Consider the following 13896-nt stretch of genomic DNA (forward strand, 5'->3'; position numbering starts at 1 on the left):
ATTTGAAAAAAATCATTATATAATGTGTACCTCATGACCAAATATTTTATTTTTTTGCTAAATTCTAAAACTGGTCATTCCTTGGAAAAACAAAAAGATCTATTGCATGACTGTTAAGCCTCTAAAGTGGCTTAAACTCCTTCCTTCCTAAAGCTTCCATTTCTCTTACATATTCTTAAGTCTGGATGGAAAGGTAACAATAGAGTGGTGTGAAAAAGGAGACTTGATCACCGTGCTCAGAGTTTACAGAGAAATTAAACTTTAGACTTAAATCAGAAGACATCAATAGTAGAGAGTAGCACTGAAAAGTATAATCTGTATGTATTAATCATTTGAATATTAGTCCCTATGTTTTTGATCATAAATCTGTAGTGAAATCTTAATTGGATGTGAAGCAGAATGCACTTCCTCCTCTGACCCTAGACCTGAATCCTCACTCATTTGTATCTATTTTCCATCATCAATTGTACTGTTTGCAACAAATGATCTAATCAATGGAAAAAAAAAGTCTTGTTTCAGATCATTACACTCTACAACTGCTCTCCCAAATTCGCAGAAAACAGCTGTTGTGCCAGAGCTAGAAGTCTACTTGCAGGTGTTATAATGATAAACCTTTGTTTTGTTTTGTTTAAAAAAAAAAAAAAAAAAAAAGCCTGTCTTTTTAATTTCAATGTCAAGCTTTCTAATACGATCCCATCATTTGACAGGAAATCTTTGCAAAGAGCACTTTTCCAAGGTTGCGTATCTGCTCCACAATTGGAGTTACTTTTGAGACATGGCTCTGTGTTTCTTTATATAGTCCGTGTATGATTTTAGCCTTACAATTAAGCTCTCTCCACGAGCTAGTCATGTGAGTATTTCTCATCTATTTCTTTAGCAATCATCTTTAACTATTGATGGCTTCACTTTTCTTAGATATAATTACATTGGATCCCAAGGACTAGAGCTCACCAGTATCTGCTTCTCCTGAATAAGCAAAATTAGTTAGCTTCCTAAATTCAGCTCTTATGATTCAGTTGAAAAAAAAAATTATATAAACTGTGTCAAGGATAGAGTATATGGAATACAGAAATGAGTTTCTCAGATATGCTATGGAAAAGAAAACGCTGACTTTCATTTCTTCATTTCAAAGAACCAAGTACAGAATGTGTAATTTTTTACTCTCCACACATATTCTGTACCAATGTGGACCCATAAATGACTCACAAATCAGAAAAATCTAATTTAAGCATGGTTTGACTAATTTCACTAGTGATCATCACAAATCTTTCAAACTCACATCTGTTGAGCATTATGTATGTGTTGTCCAAATCTTGATTGTGTGTTTTCAGTTAAATACCTTAAAACATGTCAGCATTTTAACTAAGAAGTCAATATCCTAAGGGAAGCATTCTTATCAGATAATTGTGCACTGTTTACACACAAAACTTGCTGGCATGATGTTAATCACTTTGGTTCTTGTAATTACCATTCCTATAACACTTCCCATCCTGAGAAGTTATTCTTCTGCTTTTATCTTCCAGAAGACAAGGATTCTAGCCTAACAAGAAATGTAGACTGCCTCCCCAGACTGTTTTGGTGTTTCCCCCGCATCTTTGGGGCACTCTATTATTTGTTTCTGTGGTGACAGGAAAGGAAATAATCTTCAGGCTTTTGGGGTCTGCGAAGACCTAAGGCTGTTTGAGGCCAAAATGAGTATTTTCCTGACCATTTCCTTTTCTCCAACTGTGACACAGTGGAATGTGTTCAGACCTTGTCTTATAGTGAAATGTTAAATGAGGTACAAAAGGCAAACTAAGCTGACTTTGGAGCCTATCTTGCTCCATCTTTCCACACTAGCTCACTGGAACACTATACAGAGGTGTAGGAATACTAGCTACAGAGCCTTCTTTAGCTCACCTTTTTTTCTTTTTGGCCATGCTTGCAGCAAGTGGAAGTTCCTGGGCCAGGGCTTGAACCCTCACCAAAGCAGCGACAATGCCGGATCCTTAACCCACTGAACTTTCAGGGAATTCCTATTCATCTTTTTATAACTCCTTCTGGGATGGGCTAATGGTCTTTCTACTTCTTTGAAGATGTAACTTTATCAGTTAAAACTCCCTGATATAATATTTCATACACCACAAACAAGAAATTTTTAAAAATGAGACTTTTAAAAATTATATAAAATCCCTAAATATTTTCTTTCCAAACTCAACAATTTTTTTTCACACTCTATTCTGAAAATTTCTGTTCTAGGGTTCACTTCTAATATTTCTGTGTCCTGGACAAATATAATTTTAATCTCTCCATTATAATACCCTTTTATTCTAACTATATTCAGTTTCAATATTTACTAAATTTTAGGAAGTAGTACGTAATAATTTTGAGAGCCCTTTAATTTATTCTCTTGAATACATGCCATTTTTAAAGGCGAAGTTTTCAAAAACATATATTAAAGGGGTTTGATAACAATACAACTAAATCCAATGTGTTAAAGAAAAAATATTTCCATAGATGTAAAATATCTTATTAACATTTTTCCAGAAAGTTACTTTCTAGAATTGATATAAGCATCCAGATTTGCTTTCTAATTCTTCTAAATTATTTGTCTAGCTATTGTGCCCTCAGTCTACTTACCGTTCTTCTAAATGTATCTAATACCTCATCTCCAATATAAAAACACCTCCTTTCTGGAGTTCCTATTGTGGCTCAGCAGAAATGAACCCAAGTAGTATCCATGAGGATGCAAGTTCAATCCCCAGCTCACTCAGTGGTCAGGATCCAGCTTTGAATTGAGCTGTAGTGTAGGTCACAGGCACGGCTCAGATCCCACATTGCTGTGGCTGTGGTACAGGCTGGCAGCTGTAGCTCCAATTTGATCCCTGGCCTGGGAACCGAGAACTTCCATATGCCACGGGCGCAGCCTAAAAAGCAAAAAAAAAAAAAAAAACCCAAAAAACCACCTTTCTAACTCACAAGACTTCTGAAGACTTAATCAGTATGGCCTATGAAATAAACATGTTATAGGCTCTAAAAAGAATCATTAGGACAAATTCTCATTAGCACATCTTTTCAAACATCAGTACTATTCATTGTTTAGACTTCAACTCTCTTATGAATATATTAAAATGTAAGATATTAGACTGCATTCTCTTGAGTTACTTTTACCTTAGCCAACTGGATCTACTGTTTTCCAAAGCAATGTTTTATTTATAATCATGAGGGTTAAATATTTGTGCCACATTTTACAGTATAAAACAGTGCTTTATATTTTGTAAGCAGTGAGGGAGAAAGCTCTTATTTAGGTATAGCTCAGAGAACATCTTGGAATCCTGAGCTATAGAGAATATCCTTGCATGGTTTAGAAGAAAAAACAAAATCAATCTCCCTGAGACATCCTAAATTGATGTGCTTTTGAGAAACAAGATCAATTACTACATAAATGCATGAATATTACCTGACAGCATTTTGGATTTAAATTTCATCATTTCAGACAAACCCACAACCTCATCCTAAAAATGGACAATGGACCTTAATGAATCATTCAATACATATCCCTCAAACCAGCAGCAATATTTATTCCAATCTACGACATTTGCTTAGACAATTTCATGCCTCCTCCAGGATTTCAAAACTTTCAGGTTTTTTTTTTTTTTTTTTTTTTTGGTCTTTTTGCCATTTCTTGGGCCGCTCCCGCGGCATATGGAGGTTCCCAGGCTAGGGGTCGAATCGGAGCTATAGCCACCGGCCTATGCCAGAGCCATAGCAACTCAGGATCTGAGCCGTGTCTGCAACCTCCACCACAGCTCACGGCAACACCAGATCCTCAACCCACTGAGCAAGGCCAGGGATCGAACCCGCAAGCTCATGGTTCCTAGTCAGGTTCGTTAACCACTGAGCCACGACGGGAACTCCTCGGATGTTTTTTCAGTGGAGGAATGTGGCGGACACCACCTTGACAAAGTGATCAAAGTCAACAGGAGGATGAATAAGTCTTAGCAACATCCTGTGGCCTCGGACAAGTTGCAGTGAGAAGGGCACACCATCACTTCTGTGGAATTCCTGCCACAATAACATCGCCTGACATGTCTCCCCTAGGAAGAAACATGAAACTAAACTAGACTGTAAGAGACTCTACCAAATTAGTAGGCAGGAACAATCATGGAAGACTGAAGAAACAAGACAAATACAAGATACGCCACTGGACTGGCTTCTACTAGAAAAGCCACTTTAATTGTAACAACCAGAAAATTCTGTTGATAAGAGTATTATATTACTGTTAATTTCCTGATTTAAATAATACGTATAGTTACATAAGACTCTGGCATTCAAGCTGGGTTCTAGAATGATACTGGGCAGCCTATTTGCAAGTCTGAGACTATTTCAAAACAGTTTTAAAATTGTACCTATTTCTATTTTACAGATGAGCAGAGTTGTAATTTATTATGTTTTACAGCATTGCTCAAAATAATGAGAAACTTACCAGTATAACCCAGGGTCTGCTTACTGATCTTTCCACTATATAAAGCTTAACGCTTCCCTCAATACAGTTTTTGGAGATTGAATAAAAGGATCGTGAAATCACAGAGGTTTTCCAGGTATCCTCATGTAAGCACTTGTTCACGGATCCATGAATTAGTGCCTCTGGTTTACCCACCTCCACAGCTGTAGATCACCTGTAGAATTTACTGCTTTCTATGCCATCTGGTTACCTGCTTGGCTATGAATGTTATAAAGAAGGGTTGTTTTCTTTTTTTAACTCTTACCTAACACAGTACCTAACATAGAGTAGGTATGATGTAAGTTCTTGAAGAAGAAAGGAGGAAGAAAGAAAACCCTCAATAAGCTGAACAGTATGAACAGAGAATTGGGGGGAATATAATGTTCAGCATATTTATAAAACTACCATATCTCTCCAGGGATCATAATCACTATGACAGGTAATCAATATAAATCAGACAAAATGACTAGGATGAAATGTTGCCCACTCCAGTGCTCATCTACATATGCTTCAACCAGCGCAGGCTCAGTGACTGTCCTCCTACTTATCTAATTCTGTCATTTATCTTGGTCAGTTACAGAGACTGCCACAGATTCTGTGACTCTGTATCAATGAACACGGCATACAGAGCTGCTCAAACAATTATAGTCCACTTATTACAGAAAGGCCCAATATCATCCTTTTACTTTCTATCTTGTCTATGCACTTAAAAACTCAGCATAAATACAATGTAAACACAACTGGCATAGACTAAATTTTTAATTTGCTTCTTGCATCACCAAATGGATAACAAGTGTATACAAACGCAAACACACATTAAAGAGGACAGCATTTTTAAATGATTTTGATCAACTCAGACAAACAATCAGAAAATTCAGAGTCAACTAGGCTATTCAGTTTGACTATAATTAGGTTTATAACTGTAAGTCTCTATCCTCCAACTTTCATTTGTGTAGTCTCACCTGTAAGGTCTTTGGTAGTTAATTACAACCTTCCTTTCTAACCTAAAACAACTTTGAAGAGAAAACAAGCATTATTAAGCCGAATTAATGGGTAGGCGTCTGCATTTCAGTGACAAAATCTGATATATTTTATTTTCATTATGGCTTTAAGAGAACAAAGACTTCGGATTGTTGATTTTATGTGGAGGAAATGCATTTACTACTTTATACCAGAGTTTTATAAGAGCTAAAAATAGCTGCCAAAAATACATCTAAAAGTCTTATTTACATCCCACAGAGCTTATCCATATCCAAATTCCTTTTGAAGCCACCAGGAGTTCCACATTTCTATCAGCAAAGTAACAAGAAGATTAAAAACAGGGGTCTTCACAATTCACTCTGGCTATAAAGATGTTAGGAAAAGGGGTTTCCTATGCTTCCATAAGAAAAACAAACCATTTGCTTCCTTGTAAGACTTGAGCCAAACTCAGGTAATCGACATATTTAGAGAATAGTTTTGTTGGGGTTTTTTTCCCCTTCAAAGTCTATAAAATGTAGGCGTTCCTGTCATGGCTCAGTGGTTAATGAATCCAACTAGGAACCATGAAATTGCGGGTTCGGCCTTGCTCAGTGGGTTAAGGATCCGGCATTGCTGTGAGCTGTGGTGGAGGCTGCAGACACAGCTCGGATCCCAAGTTGCTGTGGCTCTGACGAAGGCCAGTGGCTACAGCTCCAATTCAACCCCTAGCCTGGGAACCTCCATATGCTGTAAGAGTGGCCCTAGAAAAGGCAAAAAGACAAAGAAAAGAAAAAAAAAAAGAAAGAAAGAAAATCTATAAAATGTAAATGTTACCATGATATAGATGTTCTTCCCTAAGTACTTAACAGTTGGGATTATTTTTGTGTATATATATCCAGTGGAAATTTGCCCCATTAAGGAATCTAATTTGTAACTCAATTTTCTAATAGAACCAATTTTCAGGATGAAAATGTCCTCCCTGGAACACAGAACAGAGTTTTAGTGATCAGGAGACAGAGAATCTCTTGGTGAGGGATATGGCTGAGGAGTAATTAAATGCATGTGAAATGCTCACCAACACTTCCAAGCCAGCTGAAATTGAGAGCAGAGTGAATCCCACACTGCATTTCTATATGTTTGATTCCAACTAGGGTAGTAGGCATGAATTCTCCCTGAATGAGGAAGGAAAAAGGAGAGTAGCAGAAAAGGCTAGAGTGATGTTCACAGTTAGAGAAGCAGTCTGTAGAAGAGGCACGGAAAACACATTTCAGCGGAAGTGATGGCCTAGAGCACAGCTAACGGGTGGCAGCCCATTATGGTGAGTGGAGATGAAAAACACTTAATACCTGGAATACAAGCTGGATGGTTGCGTGGACATTTTTTTTTTTTTTCTTTTTTGTCAGATGGTTAGGGGATGTTAAGTGGGAAATGTCAAGGTAAGGAAAAGACTGGACTAGAGAAATATAACATGATGCAATGAGATAGCTGGAAAATGTGACTTCCTATGTGTTTCAAACAGCCAGGTCAGGGTGATGCAAAGTTACAGGGAGAAAAGGGGCTCTCCACTTACTTCTCCCTATAAGAGGACAAGAAAACAGGAATAACAATAACTACTATATATGAAATAGACACCCAGCAAGGACCTACTCTACAGAACAGGGAACTATACTCAATATTTGATAATAACCTATAAGGGAAAAGAATCTGAAAAAGTATATACACACATACATACACACACCTAACTGAATCACCGTGCTATATGCCTAAAAGTAGCACAACACTATAAATCAACTACACTTTTTTTTTTTTTTTTTGGTCTTTAATCTTTTTAGGGCCGCACCCGCAGCATATAGAGGTTCCCAGGCTAGGGTTGGAGCTGCAGCTGCTGGATCATACCACAGCAACACCAGATCCTTAACCCACTGACCAAAGCCAGGGATGGAGCCTGAGTCCTCATGGATACTAGTTGAGTTCATTAACCACTGAGCCATGACAGGCACTCCTAAATCAACCATACTTCAATTAAAAAAAAAAAAAAGAATGTAAAAAAAAAATATCCTAAAGGAAAGGTGCACTCTTATTTCTAGTCTTTAAAACAGAGTGCCAAACAGTATGGTGACTCTAGTTAGTAGTATCATATCGCACATTGCAAAGATGCTAAGAGTTGCAAAGTTGCTGGATCTTAAAAATTCTCATCACAAGAAAAAGAAATCTGTAATAATGTATGGCGATAGATGTTAACGAGACTGATTGTGAACATGAATTCTCAATTTATATAAATATCATTTCATTATGTTATATACCCGAAACTAATAATAACAGATCAATTATACCTCAATTAAAAATGAGCTCCATCAGAGTAATGACTCAGTAGTTTATCAACTACAATCACAAGAAAAGGATGGGATGGTAATGATAAAAGTCAGATTCTAACCCAGTCCAGGGTCTATGCCCTGGGGGCCTCTTGGGTAGGGTTCTAGAAGCCCTCCAGGTTCCTGTCATCAGATTGTTCTCCTTTTGTCTTCAGTTATGATGTTAAACTCAAATTGGCTATAATTTTAAGAAATTGGCTAAAATAATAAGGTCATAAGCCATCTTGTAACCTCACTATCCTCAATGTTTTAAAGATCAAATTTTACTTAATTGTAGAATAATTTAACTGGTGGTGTTGGGCACTAGCCATTACAGTCTCCAAATTGGAGGGTTAAAAAAAATTAGGCACAATTTCTCTGACATGTGAAGTCCATGTATTTTAAGGATTGAATCATTTACCCACGAGCCATTTTTTTGCCAGAGTCTTATCCTATACAAAGATGTGTTGTATTTCCAAGCACATCCTATATAGACCATTCCTCTAATTAACTGCAATGTTTAAATACTATCCAGTACATAAAATAATATTGCCTCCTTTCATCTGAACGATCACACACATAACAGTGGACACATAGTACAACAGACTATCCACAACCCAAGTAATTTATAATTTCTGTTGTAGTGAAATAGATGTATTTATACTATCTAGATTAATGTATGTTCCAAATAGCTTTTTTCTTTTTTTTAATCTTTCATCTTTTTAGGGCCTCACCTGTGGCATATGGAGGTTCCCAGGCTAGGGGTTGAATCAGAGCTGTAGCTGCTGGCCTACACCACAGCCACAGCAACATAGGATCCGAGCCGAGTCTGCAACCTACACCACAGCTCAGAGCAATGCTGGATCCCACTGAGCGAGGCCAGGGATTGAACCCATGTCCTCAAGGACCCTAGTCGGGTTCATTAATCACTGAGCCACGACAGGAACTCCCCAAATACTTTTAACCCTTTTTTTTTTCTCAGTTAAAAACTTTGAGTTACAGATATCATTATTCCCATTTTAAAGATGAGGAAGCTACAATTTAGGAATATTAGGCAACTTAACCAAAGTCATACAACTAGTAGGAAGTGGGAAAGTTAGCAATAAAACGGAAATCAATTTGACACACACTGTATTTATTCATTATGTGATCAAATGAAGCTATCAAGTTGATCAAGCTCATCATTTAAATTTTCCAAATTACTCAAATAGCTGGATTTTGTCAGGAAGAGTAAGAGTGTAGCCATCTGACCATGTAGGTTAAATATGTGTTTAGATTCCTTCTTTTCTCCCTTTGATTATCTGCCTATCCATCCTTCCACATGTTCACCTAGAATTTTCTGTTCCTTCTGTCCTATAAAAATTTCTAGACATAGATAGCCATTACCCACTTCAAGTATCTATTTACACACCCAAATGATGAAAACTGCACTGAGGTCAAAAATTTTCCTCTAACCCTGCCTAGACAGACCATTAACCAAAAACAACCAACCAATCAAAAAAAAAAAAAAAAAAAAACTCATTTTTATCTTATGTAAACAATTTAAAGCACTCACATTCCCTGCCATCTTTTCTCAAGTGAATATAAATTGTTCCTTTTAAAGCCTTTCATTTGTCTATCCTCTAAATTCTCGCTCCATCTCAAATTGTTTTATTGCCCTTTTTCTGTGTTTTAATCAATTAAGAGTTTTTTTAAAACCTATTTGCATCCTGAACATTTCATTGTGAAAGGCAGTATTGAACTCCAAATATACAGTATTCAGAGATAAATATAAACTTGTTTCCTTCCACATCAAATGTTCTAAGCGACTGTCTCTGATTAATCGAAAGGGAAGCAAAGATTATCTGTTACCTAATCAAGGAAACACACAACTTCTTTTAGAAAAATAACAACAGCATTGCCCAGTAGATTCACATGCATTTTCACAACTTTGACGTACAAGGATTATTTCAAAATTAAGTATTTTGAACTATATGGTGAAGGTTACAAAATTTTAAATAAGGGGATCTTTAAAATTTTAAATTATGTTGATTTCAAAATGTCAACCTCACCCAGGCAACTTCATTTAAAACATTAATGAGAATATTTTAGTCATCTTTAGAAAACTTTACATTTGTGCAAAAGTGTGATTTCACCTAATAACTACTGATTATGAAGTAGTTGAATATTATAGACTTGTCCACTGGAGAAAGTTTGATAAATTTCTCAAATGTTCATTAAAAATGACTGAAATTTTGAGCTAGATTCTTAATCAGTAACATTGCATAAGGATATTGTTTTCACTTGGTTTATAAGAAAACAAGAGATTTAGTACATGTAAAGTATTAAATGAGGGTGTTCCTGATACAAGTAGGATGGCTATACAAAGAAATGTACATATGCCAAAAAAATACTTGCGCATATCCTTTCTTAGGGCAGAAAAATGCTGTGACAGCCTAAAAAAAATCCTAATCTACATCCCTAGAAACCTTTACTATATTCAAATCCTTTCGTTTACAATATAGTATCAGTCGGTATTTGTACATTAGAGAGGTACTTAAAGGAATATAGTGTGTGTGTGTATATATATATATAAAACAAAGATTACCTTGACTTACGTAGATGAACAAAAACGGATTTTTCACCCTCACATGAGGTCTATTCAAATGAAACAATGATCCATGGAATAAATAGCAAAGATTCTTCCTCAATCATTCACAGTTGAAAATACACTCAGGGATAAATCCATCAGTTTGCTGTGCCTCACCTTATCGGAACAGATGCATAAAACTGACAAAGAGTAGACTGCAGACCTAGAGATGTCTTGCCAACACACTCTACTTAGAGACCTTCACCAGGGTTCAGCACCAAGGTGAAAAACTGAGGAAATCTTTACAGACAGCAAAATAATCAAACCTACAAAAGCCTAGGAACTGGGAACAGGATACCAGGATGGGAGGGGAAAGGTCACGCTCCCTGGAAAGTGCCCTTCCATTCAAGAGGCACTCAAATGGAAACCCCTGCCCAATATGCAGACAGAAGCTGTGAAAAGAAATCTCCATTTAGCTACCCCCCCGCCATCAAATAAATTCACCCCATACCACCCACCATTTGTCTTATGTCACTTCTCACTGACTTCTGTTCACATTCATATTTAATCAAAATATAATTTTAAGAAGCAAATTTTTTTTTTTTGGTCTTTTTTTTTTGCTATTTCTTGGGCCGCTCCCGCGGCATATGGAGGTTCCCAGGCTAGGGGTCCAATCGGAGCTGTAGCCGCCGGCCTACACCAGAGCCACAGCAAGGATCCGAGCCGCGTCTGCAACCTACACCACAGCTCACGGCAACGCCGGATCGTTAACCCACTGAGCAAGGGCAGGGACCGAACCCGCAACCTCATGGTTCCTAGTCGGATTCGTTAACCACTGCGCCACGACGGGAACTCCAAGAAGCAAATTTTTAAAAATCCCATTAAAACACTACCGTTAAGAAAAGTGGGTCTGAACTGCTCATAAGTTAGAGGCAGTAAGCTCATTGACTACACTTTGCAGTTTTTAAACTGCAACTATCAGAAAAGGATATATAAGCCCAAAGTCAGCCTGAACATGATTCACGTAGTACCCCCTAGAAAGCAGCTAAAAAACCAGATGCAAGACCCAAAATTCTTCATTAAGGACCACTCTTGCTCTCCTTTGGAAATAGCAGCTTTACTAACATGCCACAATCACCATAAACTAGGCATCTGAAAGATCCTCGTCTGTTTCTAGGAACAAAAAGCATTACTCCCTAAACTGTGGCCTTGATCTGAGGAGTACCTGGATTATAGTTTTGGTGTAGCTGACAAACACCAAGAATCTCACCAACTCTTTCATGGGAGTGACAGTTCTGCATTTTCCATCCCCAAAGCAAAAATAAGCAGCTCTCCATTCAACCACAGACATTCACAATGATCACATGTGACTTTGAAGGCCAAACACCCTACCTTGCCTACATAGAGGGGGTCTGAACCCATGTACTCCTCCAGCACAAAGAACTGATTCCACACCCAGCTGCGCTTGGTCCGGGATCTCCCTGATTGGAAATAGGGCTTTGATCCGGACTTTGAGAGCTCTGCTTGACTCATTCCAGAAAAACACAGGAAGAGAGCCACTAGCTGCAGAAAATGGCAGAACTCCACTTTGCCCAACTTCATCGTTTTTTTTTCTTTCTTTTTCCTGTGTAAGAAGAAAACCTTGACAAGAGAAAAGGCACAGTTCCAGTTGGCTTAGTAGCTCTTGCCTCCGGCAGGGTGTCAGCTGGGAGTCCAGAGATGGTAATTTGTAGAGTGTTCGATTGGGAGAGGTCAAAACTGCCCAATAACCTTCGCCAAAGAATGGTGTAATGGGTACCTATCAAGGACAAAGAGAAGAGCTGGCATCAGAAACCAACGCTCATAACTTTTAACTCAACTTACATTAAGTTAAACGTTTCACTTTTAGCTTACATTTACTAACTTAATATTGATCTTACCGAGATACCATTATTTGTATCACTAAGATATCATAAACTTAGAAGAGTGCAAAAACCGTTGCCATGTTCACAAATGACAGAAATACTACTGATGCAGAATTATCCTGATTCCATAACACAACCTTAAAATTTGTGTCTCTCCTAGGGCATTCTATTTTGAGCATATGGTTTATTTAATACAAATGGAGCAACACATCAGTTAAAAAAATCATTTTAATGCTAGCCATTTTTTCTTTTTCCTTTTATAGTACAGTCAGTTTCATTCGTTGGTATTAGAATATGAAAGCCAAGCAGCTCAAAGCAGGGGTTTAACCAAATGGAAAGGACATATGCTGGCTTAAATCTCTTCTGTGAAACTGTAAAGAGAAATAAGGTACGAGGTGCTTCCAAACCGGTTGATTGACTCTGAGTCACAGAACACCAGCTGTTTTGATGTGTTCTGATTTGATTGTGATCAGCTGAAAAGCTCAGTGGTTTCCAATTTCTACCCTTCAAACTTATTGTCATGTATGCTGTGTAGCAGGTTAGGTTAAGCTACTGCACGCAGTTATTTGCTCCATGACAAATATTTCTCGAACCTCTGGCAGCATGGCTTGTGCATAGCAGGGGTTTTCTCCACCAATACTGAATTATAATGACTATCAGAGGGGTGAGAAAACTCAACTGTATTTCTGAGCCTGATTCATAGCTCCGCACCCAGGCGGTGTCTTAGCAGCAGCAGAGAGAAACTTCTGATTCTAATGTCTACTCATTTTAGTGACAGAATTCTGATTATGCAAGAGATATCCAATCAGTTTACAAAACACACTTCCCAACACACCCCAAAACACAGAGGAATGAAATTTATGACAAAGTGCTTACTTAAATCACTATGCTGCACTTTGGTTTATGAATCCATTTGACTATCTACAAATAAATCAACAATAGGATAATTAAGGAGAAGGATTAACATTTGTGTCTTACTTTTGAGAGAGAAGAGAAAAATACAGTTTTAAGAACATGAAGCCACAAGATAGCACCTTACCAAAGCAGAAAATACACTATCTTTTGGCAGCTTTTCCCTCTTTCTACCTGTCTCTCCTGTATCAGCAATGTCTGCTGCTCATTAGATGATTTCTGACAGTCAAATTGCTCTTGGAAAATGCCTTATATAGTCAAAAGGCGAAATGTATTAAATATGTTAAAATAGTCCACACAACTGGAAGAAATGGGTTGCAGAGCCTTTGAGCTCTAATCAAATGAAAATATTCCTATTAAAAAAAACTCCATGAAATTTTAAAATTCCAACAGGCATTCTAGAATAATCCGACGTACAGCTAATAGATGTGTGCCGAGAACCCCCAGAAAGAGTAAACTATTATTGGAGCATATTAACTGCAGTCTATGCACTGAACATTTTCTCCCAGAACCCATCTCCCATATGATGGGCAAAGTGAATTTGTTCATTTAGAAATCACTCTAGAAGGGCAAGTTATGCTATATTTGGAATCCTCAACAAGACACAATTTGGGGTCATCAATTGATATTCCATCGCAGGTCCCTTAGTTAGGCTGAAAGTTCATTAGAAGTTGACCTGAGCTAACCCCCCTGAGACATGGGTTACCTCTACTTAAA

At 37.5% G+C, this 13896-nt stretch overlaps 1 protein-coding gene across 7 annotated transcripts in view; it reads right to left on the reverse strand.

The window, feature by feature from the left end:
* The window catches only part of CDH7 (cadherin 7), a 140491-nt gene that overhangs the window by 116562 nt on the left and 10033 nt on the right, over nt 1-13896 (reverse strand). For 6 of the 7 annotated variants that reach the window (XM_021099453.1, XM_021099416.1, XM_021099468.1 and 3 more), the window contains exon 2: nt 11756-12161. The exons of the other annotated variant lie outside the window; for it this stretch is intronic. In XM_021099453.1, the coding sequence (XP_020955112.1) occupies nt 11756-11965 (210 nt within the window). In that variant the 5' untranslated portion in view covers nt 11966-12161. The remainder of the gene's footprint in view (nt 1-11755; nt 12162-13896) is intronic. 7 annotated transcript variants of the gene reach the window in all.

The sequence above is a fragment of the Sus scrofa genome, chromosome 1, assembly GCF_000003025.6.
Source record: "Sus scrofa isolate TJ Tabasco breed Duroc chromosome 1, Sscrofa11.1, whole genome shotgun sequence".
In the NCBI taxonomy this organism is placed as follows: domain Eukaryota; kingdom Metazoa; phylum Chordata; class Mammalia; order Artiodactyla; family Suidae; genus Sus; species Sus scrofa.